General features: G+C 46.4%; 1 protein-coding gene across 1 annotated transcript in view; it reads left to right on the plus strand.

The window, feature by feature from the left end:
- Positions 1-25578, plus strand: part of MINDY4 (MINDY lysine 48 deubiquitinase 4) — a 91244-nt gene that overhangs the window by 49206 nt on the left and 16460 nt on the right. The window contains exons 14-15 of the mRNA XM_081931693.1: positions 9081-9144; positions 10765-10926. Coding sequence (XP_081787819.1) covers positions 9081-9144; positions 10765-10926 — 226 coding nt within the window. The remainder of the gene's footprint in view (positions 1-9080; positions 9145-10764; positions 10927-25578) is intronic.

A 25578-nucleotide genomic window follows, 5' to 3' on the forward strand; every position in this document is an offset into this window, starting at 1 on the left:
TATTTTGTTGGAAGTCGCCCAGAGTGGCTGGGGAAGCCCAGCCAGATGGGTGGGGTATAAATAAATAATTATTCACACTGAAGCCCTCTCCATCCCCTTGACTGTTTCCCACGCTGCTCCAGGGTTGGCAGAATGGCAAAGGAGACACACGGTCATGTTGTGGGGTGGGGGTGGGACAGAGTTGGAGGGCACACAGGCCTCCAGGTGACTCAGTTTCTGGTGCCCGTGTAGGTCTTCTAACGCGATCCTTTGCCAAATCCTCTTTTAAAGCCAACTAGTCTGTTGGCCGTCACCTGCCTCTTGTGGCAGTGAGTTCCAAAGTTAAACTCTGCGCCGGACGAGCCAATTGGGTGCTCCGTTCCACACAGCCCCGTCCAGGTAAACTGCAGCCATGCTGGGGCAGGAGGTCGGTTTGCATCTCTGCCCCGCCCCGCTGGGCTCCCTGGGCTACCCCAGCTCACAGGACCTGCATTCCCACAGCTCCTACCAAAACGTAAGAAGGAAACTAGGGTGGGGTTCTCCCATTAGTCATGTGGGTGTCCTGCAAAGTTTCTTTGCCATACCAGGACAGCTGGCCAGCAATCCCCGGCCTTTCCATTGCTTTCCATGCCCACCTCGTCCGTTTAGCTGCCCTTCACAATGCCTGTACCAGAAACTCATTGGTACGTATTTTTTCCTTGGGCAAGAAAACAAGGGAATCCATCTTCCCCTGAAAGTTTTGACAGTAGTAATTAGAAATATACTTAGGGCAAGACGGCCTGCTCCTTCCACTTCTGCCCTGCAGAGCCGTCCAAAAAACAGCAACACCCCACAAGTCATTCTCGGGAGAGATAAGCGATAAACTCATTAAGGTTCTTGAATGTAAACAGACGATAAGAACTGGGGCATTTTAGTTCCTCTTCTTGCTTCCTCTGGGCAGCGGCTCTGATTCAGCTAATACCTTTTTGATTGCTGTGTGTTTTTCGATTCGCAACACCCGCCTCTCCCGACTTTGACATTCAGAGCATTGGAATCCAGGCTGGATTTAGGTTTGATGAGTCCCTAAGCTTCTGAAGGCAATGGGGCCCTTTATATGTCCAGCTGTCCTTTGTCAACAACAAATTGTCACTGTTTTTTGTGTGCTATTTGGTAATTTATGGACCTAATAGGTATCTAAAGCCATCTGCGCATGCAGAATGTAGGCACCCTATATATGTTGTTGTTTAGTCGTTTAGTCGTGTCTGACTCTTCATGACCCCATGGACCAGAGCACGCCAGGCACTTCTGTCTTCCACTGCCTCCCGCAGTTTGGTCAAACTCACGCTGGTAGCTTCGAGAACACTATCCAACTATCTCATCCTCTGTCGTCCCCTTCTCCTTGTGCCCTCCATCTTTCCCAACATCTGGGTCTTTTCCAGGGAGTCTTCTCTTCTCATGAGGAGGCCAGAGTACTGGAGCCTCATCTTCAGGATCTGTCCTGCCAGTGAGCACTCAGGGCTGATTTCCTTCAGAATGGAGAGGTTTGATCTTCTTGCAGTCCATGGGACTCTCAAGAGTCTCCTCCAGCACCAGAATTCAAAAGCATCCATTCTTTGGCGATCAGCCTTTTTTATGGTCCAGCTCTCACTTCCATACATCACTACTGGGAAAACCATAGCTTTAACTATACGGACCTTTGTTGGCAAGGTGATGTCTCTGCTTTTTAAGATGCTGTCTAGGTTTGTCATTGCTTTTCTCCCAAGAAGCAGGCGTCTTTTAATTTTGTGACTGCTGTGACCCTATATATAGAAGTGAGCAAACCAGTTATATTTTAGGGAGCAACCCTGGAGAGTCGCTGCCAGTCGTTCAGTGCTGAGCTGAATGGAGCAGCGGACTGACTCAGTATGAGGTTGTGGTTCCTTCATTACGGGGGTTGGGCTAGATGTCCTTTGGGGTCCCCTCCAACTCTCTGTGATTCTGTCAAGCTGTTTCCTGCGTTCCTGTGGAAAAGGAGAGCCTCTGGAGACTGACATCAGCTAAGGCAGGTGTAGGCCACCTGTTGTAAGGAAAGACACTTTGCTAGAGGATTAACGGACAAGACAGTTAGCATGGCATTTTGGGGGCGTGAGTATCGTGAGCCTGCGACTCAGAATAATTCCCTCCTGGCCTCCCGCCTCTTCTTTGAATGCGGATTCAAGCGTGTTTGGAACACAGATCCCCATCCCAGCTTAGACTCCCGAAAAACTCTCAAAGCTTTTTAACTTCCCCTCTGAAACGTTTTTTTGCTTTTGGGGACGATGGAGCAAACAATGGCTGCTTATGTGTTTAATTGGGAATATATAGCATCATTAAAAACAAGAAAAGAAAACAGGCCAAAAAACAATGGCCTTGAGAAAACAGCTCCAAGTCTCAGGGACACAGAAGGTTAATTGGGGAGGCTGTTCGGTCCATTAAGAGCAATCTATTCTAATCCGTGGAAAATGTGCTTCATAGCCTCTTAATCTGCCTCAGAACTTGAGTAGCCAGGTCTCTCTCTCTCTCTCTCTTGCCTCTAACCTTCCTGAAAATATTCCCACCTCCCTCCTGAAGGGAACCGTGCTTCCGTTGCACAGTTCGGAGGTTTGCTGTGCATTCAAACATATGCTTATTCCATTGCCGTTCCTATAATGTGTGGGAGAAATTCCTCCTCAACTCACACTGCCTTCAAATTAATACAAGTGCTCACACCCTGAAAATTGCTGCTTTTGTTGTGTGGGCTGCCAACAGCTCCCTTCTATTAGCACCTCATGGTGTTCCGGATATTTTGCGTCTCAGTCTTCACACCCCGGCCTCTTGCGTCTTGCATGCAAGGCGTTAGCTGTAGCCTGGATCTTCTAAACGTTATTATTATTATTATTATTATTATTATTATTATTATTATTATTAACTGTATTTAACAAAATGTGTATGCTGCTTAACTGTACACGAGACCTCCGTGCGGTGTTACAAAGAATGCAAAAACGAAACTGCTGGTTAGAAAACCTATGTTACTGGCAAGCTTATGGAAAAAGCAAAATGAGTAATATTGGCAGTCAGAAGTGTGCATTCCGAGCTAAAATCGCAGATTAGAATACACACCAGCGTTGCAGACCACAGGGGAGCAGGGAAGGAAGATACAGGAAGATCATCACCTTTGGAGGATTGATGGTGGCTAATGGATTGAGGTTGAATCCTGACAAGACAAAAGTACTGTTCATGGGGGACAGGGGGCAGGCAGTTGTGGAGGACTCCCTGCTCCTCAGTGAGGTAACTGTGCCCCTGAAGGACCAGATGCGCAGCCTGAGAGTCATTCTGGACTCACAGCTGTCCATTGAGGCGCAGGTTAATTCTGTGTCCAGGGCAGCTATCTACCAACTCCACCTGGGACGCAGGATGAGACCCTACCTGCCTGCGGACTGTTTTGCCAGAGTGGTACATGCTCCGGTTATCTCCCGCTTGGACTACTGCAATGCGCTCTACGTGGGGCTACCTTTGAAGGTGATCCGGAAAATACAACTAATCCAGAATGTGGCAGCGAGACTGGTGACTGGGGGCGGCCGCCGAGACCACATAACACCGGTCTTGAAAGACCTACATTGGCTCCCAGTACGTTTCTGAGCACAATTCAAAGTGTTGGTGTTGACCTTTAAAGCCCTAAACGGCCTCGGCCCAGTATACCTGAAGGAGCGTCTCCACCCCCATCATTCTGCCCAGACACTGAGGTCCAGCTCCGAGGGCCTTCTGGCGGTTCCCTCATTGCGAGAAGTGAGGTTACAGGGAACCAGGCAGAGGGCCTTCTCGGTAGTGGCGCCCGCCCTGTGGAATGCCCTCCTATCAGATGTCAAAGAGATAAACAACTACCTGACATTTAGAAGACATCTGAAGGCAGCCCTGTTCAGGGAAGTTTTTAATGTGTGACATCTTAGTGTATTTTTAATCTTTGTTGGAAGCCGCCCAGAGTGGCTGGGGAAACCCAGCCAGATGGGCGGGGTACAAATAATAAATTGTTGTTGTTGTTGTTGTTGTTGTTGTTGTTGTTGTTTCAGCCCATAAAAGATACACTTGGCATGTGGCTGCTGGGCTCTCCTGTCTTGCATGCCATTGGACCAAACCCATTAATGGTGGTGCATGTAATGGCGAAGGAGAACATCCTTCCGAGATCCCTTGTGCCCAGGCGGCTGTTTCCTAGAAGCGTCCCTTGCAATTATTTTAAGACCTTTTCTCCCCCCCCTCTTTCCCCACCCGCGGCCTATTTCTGTCGCCAACCCCGTAATTGTGTGTGTTTTGCTAATGTTAACAGTCTGTTGCCATGAAGAAAGGGGTGTGAGGTCAGCCCTGGAGCACTGAAACCTCACCACATGGAGAGGAACTGCAGAAGTTCCAGGCCTCCCGTTAAAAGCACACACACACACGTGGCGTCCTCTGCTTTTTAAGCGGCTGGGAGTAGGAAAATCTACAATTAAAAAAGGCGGGGGGGGGTAGGAGGGAGGAGAGAAGGATGGTTTATTTTTGTGTCTGTAAGTTAGGGTTTTCCCCTGAAGTCAACTCTCTTCCTTTCTGTCCGTTAACGTCATGGAACGTGGGGGAGCCCCGTTCGGCTCCCATCTGACAAGGGACTCTGAGAATTATTTTTATAAGGGTTATTATATTTCTGCCCTTCCCCTTTCCCCCTGTCTGGGTGGCTCAAGCTGCCTTGCCCAGATAAAACAGAAGCCAAAAGCATAGCAGAGACAGTCATTAAGGTGTGAAGAAACACTATTGGAATTAAAATAACATTTTAAAAGATCCACGAAAAAACACACCAGTGACAATAAAGATAATTGAAAACAGCAGAGCGCCAAAACAGTCCGTTCTGAAAAGCCCGTTGGTACAAGGTCTTTTTCGCCTGTCAGCAAGAAGGACAACAAAGAAGGAGCAAATCTAGCTTCTCTATGATTTTCAGAGTTGGAGCAGCGACGAAGAAGGCCCTGTCCCACATCCCCGTCAAGAGTGCCTGCGAAGGTGGTGGGACTGAGATAAGGGCCTCCTTTGAAGATCTCAAAGCCCGGGCAGATTCTGCTAAGGGAATAATGTTTTTCAGACAGCCCGGGGACAGCGGCATCCTCGAGGCCTTCCTTGGGTGACCATAAAGTCTCTTGATCCCACCCCCAGGTCCAGATTTAGGTTTGATGTGGCCCTAAGCTACTGAAGGTAAGGGGGGTCTTTATATGTCCAGCTGTCCTTTGTCAACAACAAATTGTTGCTGTTTTTTCTGTTGAATATATGCTATATGGTAATTTATGGACCTAGTAAGTATCTAAAGCCATTTGCACATAACAAAATATGTATTTTATCAAAGTAATTGTTGAACTGAAATACCACGAAGAAGTATATTAATAGTAAAATACAATTAAGAAGAAGTATATTAATAGTGAAATAATTATTAAGCTCTAACTTAAAATGATAATTTTTTTTAATTCATAAGAAACGTAATAATTCAAACACATTGGCATTTGGCAATAACAAACGTTCCTGTAGAAACACCGTTTACAAAGACTTATAATCCAGTCTCTAGAAACTTGCTATAACATGAAATAATAATCGGTGTAAATAATAATAATCGGTGTAAATATATGATGCAAACTACTAATAATTATAAACAGCTTTATTAATATGAAATTAAGTGTTATAACCTGTGCAATGCAATTGTAGTTAATACAAGGCATTTTTTATATAATATCAATATCAATGTCACCATAGTAGTCCACTAATGGGCGGGGGCCCATTATTTACATCATAGGAGCCTACACAACACAAAACACTGTTGCTGTATGTAGGTTTTATTTTATTGGTTTTTTATCTTACATTTTGGAAATGTACATCCAATTTTTTCCCCTCCTTTTTTTTTGGGGGGGGGCAAGAGAGCGGGGCCCTAGGCTATAGCTTGTGTAACTTATACATAAATCCAGCCCTGGCCACCCCATTTACTGCTCCCTTGCTTGCGAGGTGTTGAGGGGGTCGTTATTTTGTCTCGTGAAAAGTGTGTTGAACCGAAGGAGGAAGATGGAAATGTGAGGCTCTTTCCCTCTTTCTCTTTCACCTCCATCTGCTCAGATTAATTGCAGTGGTACCTCGGGTTAAGTACTTAATTCGTTCTGGAGGTCCGTTCTTAACCTGAAGCACCACTTTAGCTAATGGGGCCTCCTGCTGCCGCTGCACTGCCACTGCACGATTTCTATTCTCATCCTGAAGCAAAGTTCTTAACCCGAGGTAATAGTTCTGGGTTAGCAGAGTCTGTAACCTGAAGCGTATGGTAACCTGAAGCGTATGTAACCCGAGGTACCACTGTAATTCGTTCCGGAGGTCCGTTCTTAACCTGAAACTGTTCTTAACCTGAGGTACCACTTTAGCTAATGGGGCCTCCTGCTGCCGCTGCGCGATTTCTGTTCTCATCCTGAAGCAAAGTTCTTAACCCGAGGTAATAGTTCTGGGTTAGCAGAGTCTGTAACCTGAAGCGTATGGTAACCTGAAGCGTATATAACCCGAGGTACCACTGTAATTCGTTCCGGAGGTCCGTTCTTAACCTGAAACTGTTCTTAACCTGAGGTACCACTTTAGCTAATGGGGCCTCCTGCTGCCGCTGCGCAATTTCTGTTCTCATCCTGAAGCAAAGTTCTTAACCTGAGGTACTATTTTGGGGTTAGCGGAGTCTGTAACCTGGAGCGTCTTGTAAAGGGAATTGGGGTTGCTCATGCGTAAGTGGCCGCTGCTCTAGGCAATGTTGTCTGGCTAAACCTTTCCCTGGCTGGACAGCCCTTTCTCCGTGGCTGTGTCAGTCACTGGCAGAATCCGTCAGTGGGCGTTTCCTGAACTTCTTCCAGCATAAAAGCTCTTCGACACCAAGTCTCCGCCTAGCCTCCCTGCGCGGAAGTTTTCTACGCAGAGTGGGTGTGGCCAGCGGAGGTCCTGGGCTCTCCCCGCTGGTCTCTGTGGAAGAGTCTTGGAGCCATCTCTCCGAAGTCCTTCCCTGCTCCCCTTTCTTCCTGGTGTCATGCTGATCTCCTTCCTCCGAGGAAGTGTTCCCTCTCTCCCTACTGGGCCCTTCTCCTGCATCGCTAGGGAGCCTTACCTCCACTCTTGGCTCCGATGGCAGTTCCCTGACACGTCTGTAACCTGAAGCATCTGTAACCTGTATTTTGCCCGGCTCAGGTGGAGCGGGAGGGCAAAGCAATGGACCCAACTCCCATGTTGTTCACGCTTGGCCTGTCTTGATAGTTGCCTGGTTGTCTTCTCACCAAGTTACGTGTACCTAATGGAGACTACCCAGGGGATTTCAATACAACCCAAGCTTAGCCGTCCGTCTCCATCCCACGTCCTTAATGGCTTCCTCATTCTCAGAAATGATGCGAAGCGCAGATGTCACTCCCCTGCGAGCCTCTTAGGTACAACTCAAGATTCTCAGACCGTTTGCACCCAAGGATGGAATTAGAAGCTTCCTCCTATTGTCTGGACTCCACATCCCACGGCCCCAAATTGACGCAGGTTGCACCGGTCAGTTGTTTCTAGCAAAGGTTTGGGGTTTCCAGCGTGCGATTGTTCCCTCAGCGAAAAACCGTGGCCAGTAGCCAAAGGTGGTTCTTTCTGAAGCCCCATGGAAGTGTGCAGTGATATTTTCTCTTTTACTGCTCCTTATTTCACATTCTGCTTTGTCAGTTCAGCTCTGAAAACAGTTCCGGCCATTAATGTAGCTAAAATAATAATAACGTTTTATAAGTTATCGTCTTTTAAAAATTTAAACATACTCTTTGAATGCCCTTTCCATGATAAAGGCTCTTTTTTTATTCTTTTAGTACTCATAGTAACTTCCTCAATACTTTCTAAGGATACTCACGTAGACAATGGAAAGATATTGTGGCCTTATTCTTCGAAGAAAGTCTTTTATTTAGAAAGATAGAGGAGGCCTATGGATTCTAGCATTTGACTTTGGGGGAGGATTTTCAGGTTCAGCCCTTCTTAAATCACCCAGATTCCTCCAGAGTCTTGACTTAATGATTGCATATATATATATCAAAAGGGTTTAAGGCAGTCTTCACCAGCCTAGTGCTCTGCAGATGTTTTGGATTCTGTGCTGGTTGGGGCTGAAGGAAATTGAAATCCACACATCTGGAGGGCAAGAAATTGGCTGGTTTAAAGTGTGCAGCAGCAATGCAAAATGTGCTTGGGTTGAATGGTGCACACTTATAATAGGACTTTGCACGCCCATGCCAGAATTTGAGAGCCATCTCACAGAATGTCACGGAACTTGGCCCAGTCTCCAAAATATTGGACTAGCCAGGTAGGCAACCTACCATATTTTTCACTCCATAAGACACAACTTTTCCCTCCTAAAAAGTAAGGGGAAATGTGTGTGCGTCTTATGGAGTGAATGCAGGCGGGAGGCTCTGCTCAGCACTCCCTTTAAAGAGCCGTGTAGAGCATGATGGGGGCTTTTCCCCTAGGAGGGAGAAGGACAGCCTGTCAGTCCCTTCTCCCTCCTCAGGGAAAAGCCCCCAAGAGCCGCAAACACGCTTCACGCAGCTCGTGAAAGGGAGCGCTGAGCAGAGCCTGGGATGCATACAGGCTCTGCTTAGCACTCCCTTTAAAGAATATTTTTTTTCTTGCATTCCCCCTCTAAAAACTGGGTGCGTCTTATGGTCAGGTGCGTCTTATGGGGCGAAAAATACAGTAAGACCCATAGGCTGCAAGCATCCCACAGGGGTCTTTAACCGGCCCATGAACTGCCCCCAAATCGAGCCACCCTCTAGGCGAGTCCCCACACGCTGTGCTAAACCGGTGCAGCGCGGCGTGGGGACTCACTTCCGCGGTGCTGGAAATCGCCTCTGCACATGCTCAGATGTCAAAAATTGCATCTGCGCAGGCGCAGGAAATCATGGCTATGTACGCTCACGCATGAGCGTGATCCGGCCCATGGAGGAGTCTCTGCTGGAGTGAACCGGCCCAAGCGAGGTAGACCTTGCTGACCCCTGGACTAGACCCATTTTTATGATGTGCTTTTGATGTGCCCTTTTGGTGGGAACTTCAGTCGATCTAACTTTGCTGCCTTCATTTTTATCATCCCACCCTAGAGTACGTGGAGATTTTGACGTGATCACAAACCGGCTGATTGGCGCACATGGTTACTGTACGCAGGTAAATATTGCAAAGGCTTCTGAGACGGGCCCGAAATGTATATGTCAGGGGGTGAATTTTGTGAGTGGGTGCCATGGTTTGGTTGGACGCAGAGAAATGGTGGGAGGAACCAGCTGGGGGGACGCCAAAGGGAAAAAGCTCAGAGCTGGGGGGTTGGTGGTGGGACGACGATGAGGGTCAGAGGGAGAAGACTAGGAGGAGCAGGAGGTGTCAGAAGCTGAAGAGGTAACAGGGCTTAGTGAGCGGGGAGAATCTGTGGCAGAGAGAAGTCCAGAATCCGAGGCAGAAGCTGAAGCAGGAGAGGAAAGGACGTCAAGAGGAAGGGATGAGTCAGGCTGCTGAAAAAGCAAGGGGGTCTCCTCCTTCTGCAACAAGTTCATTTGCAGGACCAGGAGAGGCATGAAATGGGCAGAGGAGAGGTTGGTTGACCATGGGCACAGTCTCCGATTTCTTGGGGAAGGCCTTGGCGAGAAGGGGACTTCGACAGCTGTGGGGAAGTGGGGATTTTCAGTCCCAGTAACTGATTCCGGAGGGTGAGCTGCTGTGCACTCAACCAAGTCTCTGAAAATCCTGTTTTTGCTAATAAAGAACTAACTCCAACTTTGAACTGGGGCAGCCCTCCCCCCAGAGTTCCATCTCTCTGCCCTCTCCCAGATCAGCCTCCCCCCTTGCAGACAGAGAGAACCTTTTCCAAGGGATCTGGAGGAAAGTTGGGTCCAGCAGAATTAATCCTAGAACAGGGGTCAGCAACCTAAGGCCCATGGGTCACAAGCAGTTCATGGGGCTCATTTAACTGGCCCATGGACCCCCACTGCCCGCTCAGGGACCCCCATCGCCTGCTTGGTTGGTTCCCATGCACCGCGCTAAACTGGCACGGAGCAAAGCGGGTACTGCCTTCCGCAACGCTGGCCAGCTTCCCATTGGCTGCAGGAAGCTCTTGCAGCCAATGGGAAGCTGCGCACGCTTCCTCTGCCGGAAGGAGCACTGGAAATAGCGTTTGCGCGTGCGAGCGCACACACACACTCCAGCCCACCACGGCGTCCGCAGGACCATGAACCAGCCCAAGCCACAAAAACTTTGCCGACCCCTGTTCTAGGATTAATTCTACTAGACCCAACTTTCCTCCAGATCCCTTGGAAAAGTTTCTCTCTGTCTGCAGGGGGAGGGGCTGATCTGGGAGAGGGCAGAGAGATGGAGCTATGGGGGGAAGGCCGCCCATGGCACCCACTGCCAAATAACCAGCTTGCAGTAAATCACACCGTTCAAAGTTGGAGTTAGTTCTTTATTAGCAAAAACAGGATTTTCAGAGACTTGGCTGAGTGTCAGGCCTAATGAGCAGAGCAGCTCATCCTCAGAATCAGTTGCTGGGACTGAAAATCCCCACCTCCCCACAGCTGTCAAAGTCCCCTTCTCTCCAAGGCTTTCCTGAAGTAATTGGAGACTGTGCCCGTGGTCAACCAACCTCTCCCCTGCCCTTTTCATGCCTCTTCTGGTCCTGCAAGGGAGCTTGTTGCAGAAGGAGGAGGCGACCCCCTTGCTTGTTTCTAGAACATGAGCGCCAGCTCTTCCTACCAGACCAGTGTCTGTTCCAAGAGCCCCTTTTTCTTCTGCGGTAACCAGGAACTAGTCAACCTCCTCTTGACTGGCCAAGCCGTCTCCAACGTTTTCAACGACGTGATGGAGCTGGACTCTGGGAATGGCAACATCACCCTCCTGAAAGGCGTCTCCGCCCGCAGCGACGTCGGCGTCCTGTCCCTCTTTGAGCACTACAACATCTGTCAGGTACGCACCAAATTCCAAGGGCCTCCAACACTGATGAAACTGGCCTTTTCCCCTGTCCAGAAAGGCTGTCTTTGATTTACTTGTATTTAGTTCAGGAGGAGAACCCTCTTTGAGCCACAGGGTACACTGTTTTCCAACCTGACATCTGTGCAAAATTGGGGTGTGTCAATGTTCCTTTACTTCTCTGTTGTTCTTACTCCTCCCGCATTCCAGGATAATAAGGTGAATTTCTGTAATCAGCCCCATGGGAATATAGGAGCATATGGAGGTGCCTTCTACTGAATTATCTCATTATCCCGAGGGGCCACTAGGGGCGCATAGGAAGATGGCTGACAATAACATCTCTCCGACCCACACGAGGTAATTAAGAGGCTGTGATGGGAGTAAACAGCCTCCCTGCCCCCCCCAATCGTGTGAGGGGGATTGCGCTTGCCTGCTGTGCCCTATACCACCCCCGAATTTGTGGGGGTGGGAGCACTAGGCAGAAAGCCCTTGTGCGGATCTCGGCGCTCCTGGACGCTGTCTCTGATTCGCGCCTCTAGCTGCAGCAATTTCAAAAGAAACAATTAGGAGGAAGCTAATGCACATATTTCAAGGAAGAAGGGGGAGTAAAGACTGCTAACTGAAGAGATCTCTGATAAACAAGACGGGTCGGAGGAACAAGAATAAATCATGAGAAGACTCACCAAGGCTCAGTATGTTCGGCAACGGGACTGGATGGGGGAGGGGGAAAACCTTTCCTTTCTTTTCTCTATGTGATTAACCAAGAATTCCCTCCCCCCCCCCACAAGTCACAAGTCAGAAATGCCGTTTAAATGACTTAAGCTGTGGATTTAAGACTGTGTGGAGATAATTTTCTAACCAAAGCATGTTTCAAGAAGATCGTGGAAAGCATAAGAGCTTTGGAATGACGCAGCAAAAAATGCCGTCGCCATTTTGGCAAGTTCTGTCGGAAGACTTATGTCTGGGAGGAGGAACATATCTATTTTTATATTGTGGGTGAGCCTCCTCAGAGGGGCTAAAGAGCAACAGATTTGCGAGATTAATGATGGAAAGAGTGCTGTTATTTATGAAAGTGATGATATATGGAAACCATCTTGATATGATGATTGGAGGAACGGAAAAATTCACACAGGATTATAATTGGTGTTTACCTGCTTAAGGAGATTATCAGAAGAGACCATAAAGAAAAAAAGGAAAATATACGAACAAGATGAGATGTGGAAACGGCAAGATAAGATTGGATAGAATTATGAACATTATTTGGACAGATTTGTGGATATTAACGCAGCAGCAAGAAGATAATCGGAATCCCCCTTCGGAACTTGAAATATGGGTCCCCCCAACAAAAATTTAAAATTCGGCTTTGTAATTCGGAATTTATGTGATGTGATTTGATTGGTTAATATTTTTTTTTTTAAAAAAAAAATTATCTCATTATCCCTCTAGCTTTCTTCAAAAACGTTTGCAGAGGTGGCTAGAGCCTGACCAACTCTGTAAAGAGTCTTGAAGGAAGCAGCTCCCTCCCTGCCTGTTGGGATTTTGTGGGTGGGTGGAGAGAGATGTATTCTCCAACATGTCCATGATGCTTACTTTGCCAAACCTTTATTAGGCATTACAAATAAAGACAATCCTAAAAACATCCACGTATAATTTTTTAAAAAATATATACAAATAAACAACCATGTAAATAATAATAATTAAAAATAATAATCCTTGTAATGACAAGTATTTTCATTGGAGTTTCTTCCCACTAAATAGTGCCGTTCACCACTCTTGAGAAACTATTGATAAAAGCTCAGCCATCCTTGCAGTTAAAGGGTAAAGGTAAAGGGACCCCTGACCATTAGGTCCAGTCACAGACGGCTCTGGGGTTGCGGCGCTCATCTCGCTTTACTGGCCGAGGGAGCTGGCGTACAGCTTCCGGGTCATGTGGCCAGCATGACTAAGCCGCTTCTGGCAAACCAGAGCAGCACACGGAAACACCGTTTACCTTCCCGCCAGAGCGGTACCTATTTATCTACTTTCACCTTGACGTGCTTTGAACTGCTAGGTTGGCAGGAGCTGGGACTGAACAACGGGAGCTCACCCCGTTGCAGGGATTCGAACCGCCACCCTTCTGATTGGCAAGTCCTAGGCTCTGTGGTTTAACCCACAGCACCACCCGCATCCCTAAGGGAAGTCATAGTACCGCTCTATTCTGCCTTGGTCAGACCACAGCTGGAATACTGTGTCCAGTTCTGGGCACGGCAATTTAAGGATATTGACAGAGGAGGGCAACCAAGATGATAAAGGGTCTAGAAACGGTTGAGGGAGTTCGGCATGATTAGCCTGGAAAAGAGGGGACAGAGGGGAGATGGGAGAGCCATCTTCAAGTATCTCAAGGGCTGCCCCATGGAAGATGGAGCAAGCTTGTTTTCTCCTGCTCTGGAGGCTAGGACCCGAACCAATGGATTCAAGTTACAAGATAGGAGATTCCAACAAAACCTCAAGAAGAACTTTCTGATAGTAAGAGCTGCTTGACAGTCATGCTGGGGATTGAACCTTCTGCATGCAAGGCTGACAGATGCTCTATCACTGAGCTACAGCCTTTCCCCTGTTGACAAAAAGCCCAACCGTGCTTGGAAAGCCATAGGTTCCCCAGCCCTGCATTTATCCTTGAACATGTGTCTCTCCCCCTACAGCTTTTACATTCCTGGCTTCAGTTAAAAAGGTAAAGTTACCCCTGCCCGTATGGGCCAGTCTTGACCGACTCTAGGGTTGCGCGCTCATCTCGCTCAAGAGGCCGGGAGCCAGCGCCGTCCGAAGACACTTCTGGGTCACGTGGCCAGCGTGACGAAGCTGCAACTGGCGAGCCAGCACCAGTGCCGCACACGGAAACGCCGTTTACCTTCCCGCTATAAGGCGGTACCTATTTATCTACTTGCACTTAGGGGTGCTTTCGAACTGCTAGGTGGGCAGGAGCTGGGACCAAACGACGGGAGCTCACCCCGCCGCGGGGATTCGAACCGCCGACCTTACGATCAGCAAGTCCTAGGCACTGAGGTTTTACCCACTGAGTCCTAGGCACTGAGGTTTCAGTTACTGCGAGTTAATTCAGTGCTGACTGAGCCCATTTGCTGACATTTCGGGCAGGAGAATTAAGGATGTGTGTGTGTGTGTGTGTGTGTGTGTGTGTGTGTGTGTGTGTGATTGCAAAGGTTTGGGTTCAGCTTGGTTTCTGGTCATGCCAGCTTGCTTAAAGGAGTATTACGAGCCTCTCTCTTGTTTACACACCGGCGGTTGAGAGGAGACAGCACACCCGCTCTCCCCCAGCCTGCTTTAGAGCTGAGCCGAGGAAGAATTAAACCCACTAGAATTTCATTTGCCTTTCGCTGCTTCCCTCGTGCGCCTGGAGACTTAATCCTTCCAACATACAGTGGTGGGGCACATGTTTCAATAATTATATATGTACACATATACCCAGCCTCTTTGCATCAGGAGTTTCACTTAAGGCAAAAAAATGGGCATGCCCTTTTGCAGGGATTTCTGCAATTGATTAAGTCGCTCGCCGGGAGCCCAATTTCCCCCAGACGCCGTATGTTAATCAAATGCTAGAATCCCTTTAGAGTACAGGGTGAAATGTGGGATATTTACTTATTTATGGCATGTATTACTTAGGCTTCTCAGATGCCACGGGAACAAGCTCTCTGGGCATCACGCACGTCAGTGAGAAATGTGACCAATTAGACGGCGCTCTAAGCAAGATAAAATAAAAAGTGACAATAAACCTCAAGAATCCAACACAGGCTAAAACCGACCAATGTAAAACCCAACAGAAATCACAGGAGCTAAAGAGAACTCCAAAAAAACAAGCCCTGGAAGCAACAACCATACCGGAGAGGGAGACAGAGAAATCTAGGCCACCTCTGCACCAGTCGATGAAAGGTTTGGACCGGGTTGGAGTGTCGCTCGCCCTAATCCTGCCTGCCTCCCGTCAGAACAGAACCCCCCCACAAAATGGTTGTTGACTGTACTCTGTTTCCAACTGGTGTCTTTCCCATCACTTCCTGATGGAATCCTGGAACTTCCCAGACCACAGACATTTTGCGTTTTCTAGGCAGTGACTATATGATAAAATGGGGGAAGCTTTGGAGAACAACTAATACAGTGAAATGATCTGTGGATGGCCCAGTATGAATCTGCCATTGGGTCAAATCCCTGCAAAGGGGTGAGCTCCCGTTGTTCGGTCTCAGCTCCTGCCAACCTAGCAGTTCGAAAGCACGTCAAAAAGTGCAAGTAGATAAATAGGTACCGCCTTATAGCGGGAAGGTAAACGGCGTTTCCGTGGTAACGGAAAAGAAAAGAGGTGTGGTACTGTATATCAGCAACAAAATAGAAGCTAAAACAATGTTTAAGGATGAGGAGGGGAGGATGATAGGGGTTAATATCAATTGGCAAGGGGAAAAGATGATGGTAGTAGGGATTTATGCCCCGAATGGTAGCAAAACTGAATTCTTTAAAAGTTTAGAAGAAAAATTAATGGAATATGCAGACCAAAAGATAATCATAATGGGTGATATGAACGCAGTTGTTTCGCTGGAGATGGATAGACTTAGAGATGGAGTAAACAAAGAAGGGAAGTTACCAAAATCCTTTTTCACCATGGTGGATAACTGCAGTTTAGTGGACATCTGGCGTCTTAGACACCCACTTGAAAAACAATTTACCTTTCATTCAGAACCTAACCAATCACTTTCACGAATAGATCAGATTTGGATTTCAAAAGAACTATGCTCAAGAGTCAGATCTATAGAAATAAGACCGAAAATAATATCAGACCACAATCCATTAGAAATGGAATTGGAAAGCTTAGAGACAAGAACCTTTAGATGGAGATTAAAAGACTATCTGTTAGACGATCAGAAGGTGGTGGAAATGGCAAGGAAAAAACTATCAGAGTACTTTAAGGATAACTGTGACAAAGGCACAAAGGACAACATAATTTGGGACGCAAGTAAGGCGGTAATAAGAGGGTTCTTTATTCAACAGAATGCAATCAAAAATAGGAATAGAGAGAAGAATAAAGAGGAAATTCTAAGACAGATAATGGAAAACGAACAAAAATTAGTTCAAAAGCCCAACTGCCCAAAAACAAAGGAAAAAATAAAAATCTTACAAACTCAGTTTGCCACAATACTAAACAGAGAGGTAGAGTGGAACATTAAAAGACTTAGGCAAAGAAATTTCGAATTTGCGAACAAACCAGGCAAATGGCTTGCCTGGCAAACTAAAAAGAGGAAAGAGCAAGGGATAATTAACAAAATAATAACAGACGGGGAAGAAAGAACTGACCCCAAAGGAATCAGGAGTGAGTTCCTTAACTACTATAGAAATTTGTATAAAGACCAAGAGAGAGTCGGCTTGAGGAAGATAGATAGATTTCTGAAGGAGAAAGGGGGACAAAAAATCCCAACAGAAGGAAAACGAAGATTAAATACCCCAATTGAAAATGAGGAAATAGAGGAGTTAATTAGGGACCTAAAGAGGGGTAAAGCACCAGGTCCAGATGGATTTACTGCTGGTTATTATAAAGAAATGAAATCTATATTGGTGGGACCCCTGAAAAAGACTATGAATAACATCTTAAAGAAAGGAGAAATTCCGGAAACTTGGAAGGAAGCATACATCACGTTTATCCCCAAACAGGACGCGGACCTAACGCAAGTAAAAAATTACAGGCCAATCTCACTGTTGAATATAGATTATAAGATATTTGCAGGAATTCTAGCAAGAAGGTTAAAAAACGTCCTAGCAGATATTATCCATACAGACCAGGCAGGATTTCTGCCAGGCCGACAGATGAGAGACAATACAAGAAGTATTATCGACATGCTAGAATTCTTGTCTGTCAGGATTGACAAACAAGTTATCATGATGTTTATTGATGCCGAAAAGGCATTTGATAATGTCATATGGAATTTCATGCTGAGAAACCTAGAGTATATGGACGTAGGCAACGACTTTTTTAACGGGGTAAGGGCAATATACAAAGAACAGAAGGCCAAATTGATTGTAAACAATACGGTAACGGAAGAGATAAAGATACGAAAGGGAACAAGACAAGGATGCCCGCTCTCTCCGTTACTATTTATAACAGTATTAGAAGTCCTCCTAAATTCTATAAGACAAAATGGAAATATAAAAGGAGTGACTTTAGGACATAACGTATACAAAATCAAGGCCTTTGCGGGCGACCTAGTAGTGATGACAGAAGACCCAGTAACCTCAACAAAAGAGTTACTGAAGGAGATAGAACTATTCGGAGAAGTGGCTGGGTTCAAACTAAACAAGACAAAAACAAAAATGATATGTAAAAATGTAGACCCAAGGACAATAGAATCAATCCAACAGCAAACGCAGATAGAGACGGCCAAAAAAGTTAAATATCTCGGCATCTGGCTAACATCTAAAAATATAGACCTATATAAAAATAATTATGAGCCAGTGTGGAGGGAAATAAAGAGAGATTTAGAAAAATGGGGACGGTTAAAACTGTCAATGTGGGGAAGGATTAATATAATTAAGATGAACGTCCTATCAAGATTAATGTTCCTATTCCAGACTATCCCTATAATAAAAGGGAGTAGGATTTTCAGAGAATGGCAGAGGTCAGTTTCGAGATTTATTTGGCAGGGCAGAAAACCCAGAATTCAATTCAAATTACTAACAGACGTAAGGGAAAGGGGGGGATTTGCCCTGCCAGATCTGAAATTGTACTACGAGGCATCGTGCCTGAGCTGGCTAAAGGATTGGGTCAAACTGGAAAATACGGAGCTACTCGATTTGGAGGGCTTCGATAACTGCTTCGGTTGGCACGCCTATTTGTGGAAGAACAAAATGAAAGTACATAAAGGTTTCAGTAACCATATCTTCAGAGGGTCGCTAATTGAAGTGTGGGAAAGATATAAAAACCTGCTGGAACCGAAAACACCACACTGGCTGTCACCCCTTGAAATAACAAGTATAAAAGTCACTAATATGAGAAGCAACTGGGCAACATACAACCAACTAGTAACAAAGGTAGATGGAAAGTGGAGAACCAAACCTTATGACCAAATAAAAGAATATGTTTACGATTGGCTCCACCACCAACAGGTAAACCAGATGCTTAGCAAGGATATTAAAGAAAGAGGCTATGCGGATAAAGACTCTAAATTTCAGACGGAGATAATAAACAACAAAGTGAAAAATATATCTAAGGTGTATAGAATGCTGTTAGACTGGAATCTAGCCGATGAGGAAGTCAAATCAGTGATGATCCGCTGGGCGAAAGATATAGGCCATAGTATACAATTCGAGGATTGGGAAAGGTTATGGAAGGACGGGTTGAACTTTACGGCGTGTACTGTGATAAAAGAAAACGTTATGAAGATGTTTTATAGGTGGCACCTGACACCTATGAAACTCTCAAAAATGTACAAGGTGGATAACAAGTGTTGGAGGTGCAAAGAGGTGGAGGGCTCCTTCTACCACATGTGGTGGGAATGCCGAAAAATAAAACAGTTTTGGGAGAAGGTATATACGGAATTAAAAAAGATACTAAAGTACACGTTTATAAAAAAACCGGAAATCTTCCTATTAGGGATACTACGACAAGAGATAAAAAAGGAAGATCACAGATTGGTATACTATGCGCTCGCGGCAGCAAGGGTTGTAATAGCTCAGAGGTGGAAACAGCAGGAAACCCCAACAGTGGAGGAGTGGAGAGTTAAACTATCGGAATATGCAGAGCTCGATAAATTAACGGGGAAAATTAGATATATAAAAGACCAAGTGTTCACTAAGGACTGGGGAAAGTACGTAGATTATCTGGAATGTATAAGTGAAGGGCAAATAACGCTAAAGGGATTTAAAGATGTACTGTGATAGATTATGGGATATTGTGTAAGGAAAATAGAGAACAAAAGTAGGTATAATGGCAATATCAACGATGAAACGTGTAACCCTATCTACTGCTTCGAATGATTTGCGGCCAAGCTGAAGGAAGTCCTGAAAGATATAGCCACGAATTAGGAGAGTTAAGAAAATAATAATTTTGTGTATTTTTGTATTTTTTATTTATTTTGATTGTATATTGTTTTTTTTTTTTATCCCTTTTTGTGTACCTTTTCCTTTACCTGTGTGTTAACCTTTGTTTTTTTTTTTTTTTTTTTCATGGAATAACTAATAAAAATTTATATCGGAAAAAAAAAAAAAGTGCAAGTAGATAAATAGGTGCCACTCTGGCAGGAAGGTAAATGGCGTTTCCGTGCGCTGCTCTGGTTTCACCAGAAGCGGCTTAGTCCTGCTGGCCACATAACCTGGAAAAACTGTCTGCAGACAAACATCAGCTCCCTCGGCCAGTAAAGCGAGATGAGCGCCGCAACCCCAGAGTCGTCTGCGACCGGACTTAACTGTCAGGGGTCCTTTATCTTTACCTTTATACATCATTTTCATAACATTTTCTTTTAATGCACCGCATGCTGTAAATTTCATGGTGCATGCTCATTATGCACGGCTGAGCTGTTTGACACAGCGCTAAGTGGACACAGCAGGTCTCGGATAAAATGAAGCCACTTTTTTCTACAATGGTAATATACCTCTATTCTCAGCAACCAGGTTGAGAAAGTAAATGCACTGTCTAATGAACACACACAGAGAGATACTCCCTTTCCCTCTGACATATGCTTTGGCCCCATAACCCAGAAAAACTGTCTGTGGAAGTAGACAAACGCTAGCTCCCTCGGCCAGTAAAGCAAGATGAGCACTGCAACTCAAGTCATTCGCAACTGGACTTAACTGTCAGGGGTCCTTTACCTTTTTTTATGACTTCCCTTGATCGGGACATTCTATTTCTGTTAGTGCAGCCTAGAGTAGCATTAGCTATTTTTTTGCTGCTGCATCAAACAGTTGATTGACCTCCCTGTCAAGATCTGAGCTTGTTATATTTACTCTGAACCTCTCGATTCTTTCCATCCTCTCTCCTCTCTTCATTGCCTTTCATGTTCTCCATTCCTATTCAAATCTGCAAGTGATCATAGAACAGCCTGGTCCTCGTGTTTATTTTCAGGCGTGGCCTGTCCATATGGGAATGCGCTTTATTAATGACAAACCCTTCAGCCTCCTGGAAGAAGCTCGTGTCCCGCTTACAGGTTTTCCATGGGCCTCGACTTGGCCCCTGTGAGAACAGGCCTGATCTAACAGGACTCTGCCCAAGTACGTGTGTGTGTGTGTGTGTGTGTGTGTGTGTGTGTTTATGGATTAATAGAATTCCAGGGCTGGCGATGCCCTACAAGTTGTTGTTGTTGTTTAGTCATTTAGTCATGTCCGACTCTTCGTGACCCCATGGACCAGAGCACGCCAGGCACTCCTGTCTTCCACTGCCTCCTGCAGTTTGGTCAGACTCATGCTGGCAGCTTCGAGAACACTGTCCCACCATCTCGTCCTCTGCCATCCCCTTCTCCTTGTGCCCTCCATCTTTCCCAACATCAGGGTCTTTCCCAGGGAGTCTTCTCTTCTCATGAGGTGGCCAACGTATTGGAGCCTCAGCTTCAGGATCTGTCCTTCCAGTGAGCACTCAGGGCTGATTTCCTTCAGAATGGAGAGGTGTGATCTTCTTGCAGTCCATGGGACTCTCAAGAGTCTCCTCCAGCACCAGAAATCAAAAGCATCAATTCTTTGGCGATCAGCCTTCTTTATGGTCCAGCTCTCACTTCCATACATCACTACTGGGAAAACCATAGCTTTAACTATACGGACCTTTGTTGGCAAGGTGATGTCTCTGCTTTTTAAGATGCTGTCTAGTAGCCCTACAAGTAATTTCATTTAATGCCAATGATGGATGATATTGGAGACTGGCAGGACACTGGCAGGCGTGCAGCAGGGAAGCGGTCCTGGAGTCTGACTCGGGAGAGGGGCCCAGTGATTTGTGGGGACCTGTACCAGCCAGGAGGCAAGACCTGGATGTTAGGGGGAAGCTTCAGAGCTGGAGGGTGGAGCACAGGATGGGTTGGAGGCAGGTCAGGCAGGTGAAGGGCCAGGTGCATCTCCACTCTCTCCTGCACCACCCTCTCCCAGAACCAGGAGCGGATTGAAGAGGGATGAGCAGAGGCAGCTTCCATACAGGCGTAGTCTCTGTGTGCATGCAGCCCCATCAGGCGAAGGTACATAAACTGGTGGTGGGGGTGTCCTCTGTTGCTGCAACTGCTCCATAGCGCACAGACCTTGGAATAACTGCCTAGCTGTTAGATTGGTGTGTGTAGGTCTCTAAAGCTGTAGAAGCAACTGTGTTATTTTTGACAATAAAAAGTCAGCTTTCTGCCGTGTGCATTCCTTTGGCAGGGAAGTACCCTTGACAGATTACACTCTTTAAATTAGTATGGTAATGGCCCAACTAGCCCAGCATCCTGTTTTTACAGTGGCTAACCAGATGAAGGGACACGGGTGGCGCTGTGGGTTAAACCACAGAGCCTAGGACTTGCCGAGCATAAGGTCGGCGGTTCGAATCCCCGCAATGGGGTGAGCTCCCGTTGCTCAGGTCCCTTCTCCTGCCAACCTAGCAGTTCGAAAGCACATCAAAGTGCAAGTAGATAAATAGGTACCACTCTGGCGGGAAGGTAAACGGCGTTTCCATGCGCTGCTCTGGTTCTCCAGAAGCTGCTTAGTTTATGACCTGGAAGCTGTACGCCGGCTCCCTCGGCCAATAAAGCGAGATGAGCGCCGCAACCCCAGAGTCGGCCACAACTGGACCTAATGGTCAGGGGTCCCTTTACCTTTAACCAGATACCCCTGGGAAGCCCACACACAGGACACAGGATCTGAGCTTAACAGGCCTCTCCCCATCCACGATGCCCAGCAGATTCGCAGTTCCCAGTGCCTCCAGCAGCAGAAGTAGAACTTAGTCGTCATGGCAAGTAGCCATTATACTCTATGAATCCATCTTTATGAATTTATCCAGTGCTCTTCTAAGGCCAACCAAATTGTAGTCCATCATTACATCTTGAGATAGTGAGTTCCATCCTTTATGTGTTGTGTGCTTTTGTCTGTTCTGAATCTTCATAGGAGGTCTCTTGAGTGTTGGTATTATGAGAGGGGGAGAAAAACAGGTTCATCTGCTGCAATATTGCCAACGCTGGCTGGTACCGTCTCTCAAGAACGTCGGGCATCTCCTTCCCAGACTTGGAGATGCCAGGGATTGATGCTAGGAGATTTCGCATGAAAACTTTGTGTTCTACAAGTGAGCTGTGGTCCTTGCCCAAAGCGGAGCCACTGGGAGCAGGGAGTGGACACAAATAGAACAACTGGTCCCATAGACAAGATGCACCACGTGTTTCATTTCAAAGAGAATAGGGAGCAAGTACCGTATTTTTCGCTCCATTAGGCGCACCGGACCATAGGGCACACCTAGTTTTTAGAGGGGAAAATCACGAAAAACATCTTATTTCTCCCCCAGCACGCAACCTCTCCCTACCGGAGGGGTTTCGCATGGCCATGGCACAAGCCAAGACAGCGAGCAGGATGGATCCCGCTCGCTGTCTTGGCTTCCTCTTTAGCTGCGCACAACCTCTCCAGCCGGGAGAGGCTGCACGGGGCTAAAGAGGCCATAGCTGCCTGCAGCCTCTCCCTGCCGAAGGGGCTGTGTGCGGCTATCCCTGAAGCCTTCAGAGTGCAGTGCAAGTTCCTGCTGCGCTCCTCAGCCTTCGGGCTCCTTTTGCTGAAGCCGGGAGAGCAAGACTCACCTGGCTTCAGCAAAAGGAACCTGAAGCCTCCAGAACGCAGCGGGAACTCGCGCTGTGCTCCGAAGGCTTCAGGCGGCTATCCCTGAAGCCTGGAGAGCGAGAGGGGTCGGTGCGCACCGGCGCCTCTCGCTCTCCAGGCTTCAGCAAAAGCAACGCGAAGCCTCCGGAGTGCAGAGGGAGCGTTCCCTCTGCACTTCAGAGGCTTCGCATTGCTATCGCTGAAGCCAAGGAGCCTGCATTCACTCCATGGGATGCACACACATTTCCCCTTAATTTTTGGAGGGGAAAAAGTGTGTCCTATAGAGCAAAAAATATGGTACTTGATTTTAGCCTTGTTGGGAATCTGATAAATGGACTGTGATGGGAACATCTTTCAATAAACTGTTCTGGGAACCCTTGTTCAAGCCAAGGAGTGGTGCTGGAAACATTATTTATAGAGCTGAGTTGGACATTTGATGTCAAGAAACTGACCTGGAGCTTTTGATTGACTGTAAACGGAGCCGAGGCTGTTGAATTAGTGAACTCGGCAAGGATTGAGCTTGGGAGTTTGAATTGATGGGAATCTGTTATTGGGAGACTGGTTTACCACACGTCCGAATGACGGGCAGTAAAGGTGTAATTTTGTTTTGGGGGTGAGCAAGTCGTATGGAATTGTCATGGCCGGAACGAAGTGGTAGAAGCGAGAGATGTCAGCAGGTGATAGATTTTGTGGAATATATCCAATCAGAATGTGGTTTCAACAGCAGAGAAGAAAATGCATTTTGATTGATTGGATGGTGACGATTTAGCTTCTTGGAAACTCTTATCAGAGTTAAAGATGTAAAAGAAGCTATAAGAAAAGTCTGAGCAGTAAGTTAAAATATGGCTTCAGGCCCAGTTGGCTTTTCCTGTGAATATTATCAGTAATATGAAAGCATCTTGTCATCCAAAGTAACGTTGGGTATGAATGACTACTTAGTGGGAGATACAGCTCCTGAGAGAACCATTATATTAAAACCTAAGTTTGAAGGGGATCTCTTGTAGATTGGACTATTCAGACCAATAACTGTGGATTATAAAATCTTGAGTGGCCATGTTGTCTTTCACCTAAACATATTATTAAGGGGGAAGTTTGCTTTGTTTTACTCCCCAAGTGTGGTACTCCTCCCTGCTGAGGTATATGAAAGGGTTTCAAAGGGTATGTGGCATAATTTTTTATTTTAATTTATCATAGAAAAAAATATTATTCTTAAAACCAAATTATCTTCACCTGAGAAGGCGAAGGGTAAACTCCCGGAAGTCATACACAATTATCACAAGTTTGAGAAACCCTGGTATAGAAGATTATCTGGTAAAGTAATGTGACAATCACAGTGTAAGACTAGTGCTTAGAGATTGATGCAGAAAAGGCATTTGCTCAAGTAGAATGGACTTTTTTTGAAGAGAGTTATTGTTATGTTTGGACTGGGAGAAAAATGATTGTGTATAGATTTCCTTGTCGTATGATAAAAGGCCAGCATTTGGCTATGCGTTAACAACTACCGTATTTTTCCATGTATAAGACTAGGGTTTTTCCCCTAAAAAATAATGTCAAAAATTAGGGGGCATCTTATACACGAGGCCACCTCCCCCCATTTTCATAAATCTGAGTGCCTAAAAAAAGGGGGCGTCTTATACATGGAGGCATCTTATAGACAAAAAAATACGGTAACTTCCAATCAAACTATACTTTAAAAAGGAACAATGCACTGTTACCCTTTCCCCCAATTTGTAATCGACCACATTGGAAATTATATGACTGCATTGTCTTGATAGTTCATGACACTGTGGAATTTGAAATAATCACCTTTGTATTTTGAAAATATAAATAAGATACAAAGAGCTTAGCTTAGTTGACTCAGGATCCTGCTTCGCTGAGCTCACCTAAGGGAACTCAATAATAAAGTTTTGTGCTGATCTGTGCCAGTCAGGCCAAATCTGGAGTACAATTTGGGGCGGCAAAGTTTAGGATGGACATTGACAAACTAGGGCTTCATTCACAAGAAGGCAACCATGATGGAGAAAGCTCTGGAAGCCATTTCCTGTGAAGACCAGTTGAAAAAACTAGATATGTTCAGCCTGGGAAGTGGGAAGGTCAACAGTCGGTGTGGCAGGTGTATTCCAGTATCTGTCAAGGTAGAATATAGAGAAGACGTGTTCTCTGTTGCCCCAGATGGCTCGAGCTAGTGGGATGGAAATGGCAAGAAAGCGTATTTCACCTGAACATTGGGAGAGACCTAACAGCTGTTCAGCCATGAAACAGGTTGCCTTGGAATTTAACAGGTTGTCCTTCGCAGGTGGCACTGTGGGTTAAACCACAGAGCCTAGGACTTGCTGATCAGAAGGTCGGCTGTTCGAATCCCTGTGACAGGGTGAGCTCCCGTTGCTCGGTCCCTGCTCCTGCCCACCTAGCAGTTCGAAAGCACGTCAAAGTAGATAAATAGGTACCACTCCGGCGGGAAGGTAAACGGCATTTCCGTGCGCTGTTCTGGTTCGCCAGAAGCAGCTTAGTCATGCTGGCCACATGACCCAGAAGCTGTACACCGGCTCCCTTGGCCAATAAAGCGAGATGAGTCCCACAACCCCAGAGTTGGCCATGACTGGACCTAATGGTCAGGGGTCCCTTTACCTTTACCTTCACCAGTGGCATTTCAGCAGAGGCTGCATAGCCGGTGTGGAAGCTGAGAGCCTGGCCTTCTATCCTGCACCACACACTTTGACCTTTGGCTCCATCCAACACCTGTATGTGGCCCTCAGAAGATCAGTCAGGAGGGAAGGTGGCCATCAAACGTGAAATAGTTCCATGCCCTTGTTTGACTGTGTTTTGTGCTGTCCCTGCAAGAGACAGGGACAACTCCTGTGGTGTTCGTCTGGA

The sequence above is a fragment of the Podarcis melisellensis genome (assembly GCF_964234715.1).
Source record: "Podarcis melisellensis genome assembly, chromosome: 12".
NCBI lineage: Eukaryota > Metazoa > Chordata > Lepidosauria > Squamata > Lacertidae > Podarcis > Podarcis melisellensis.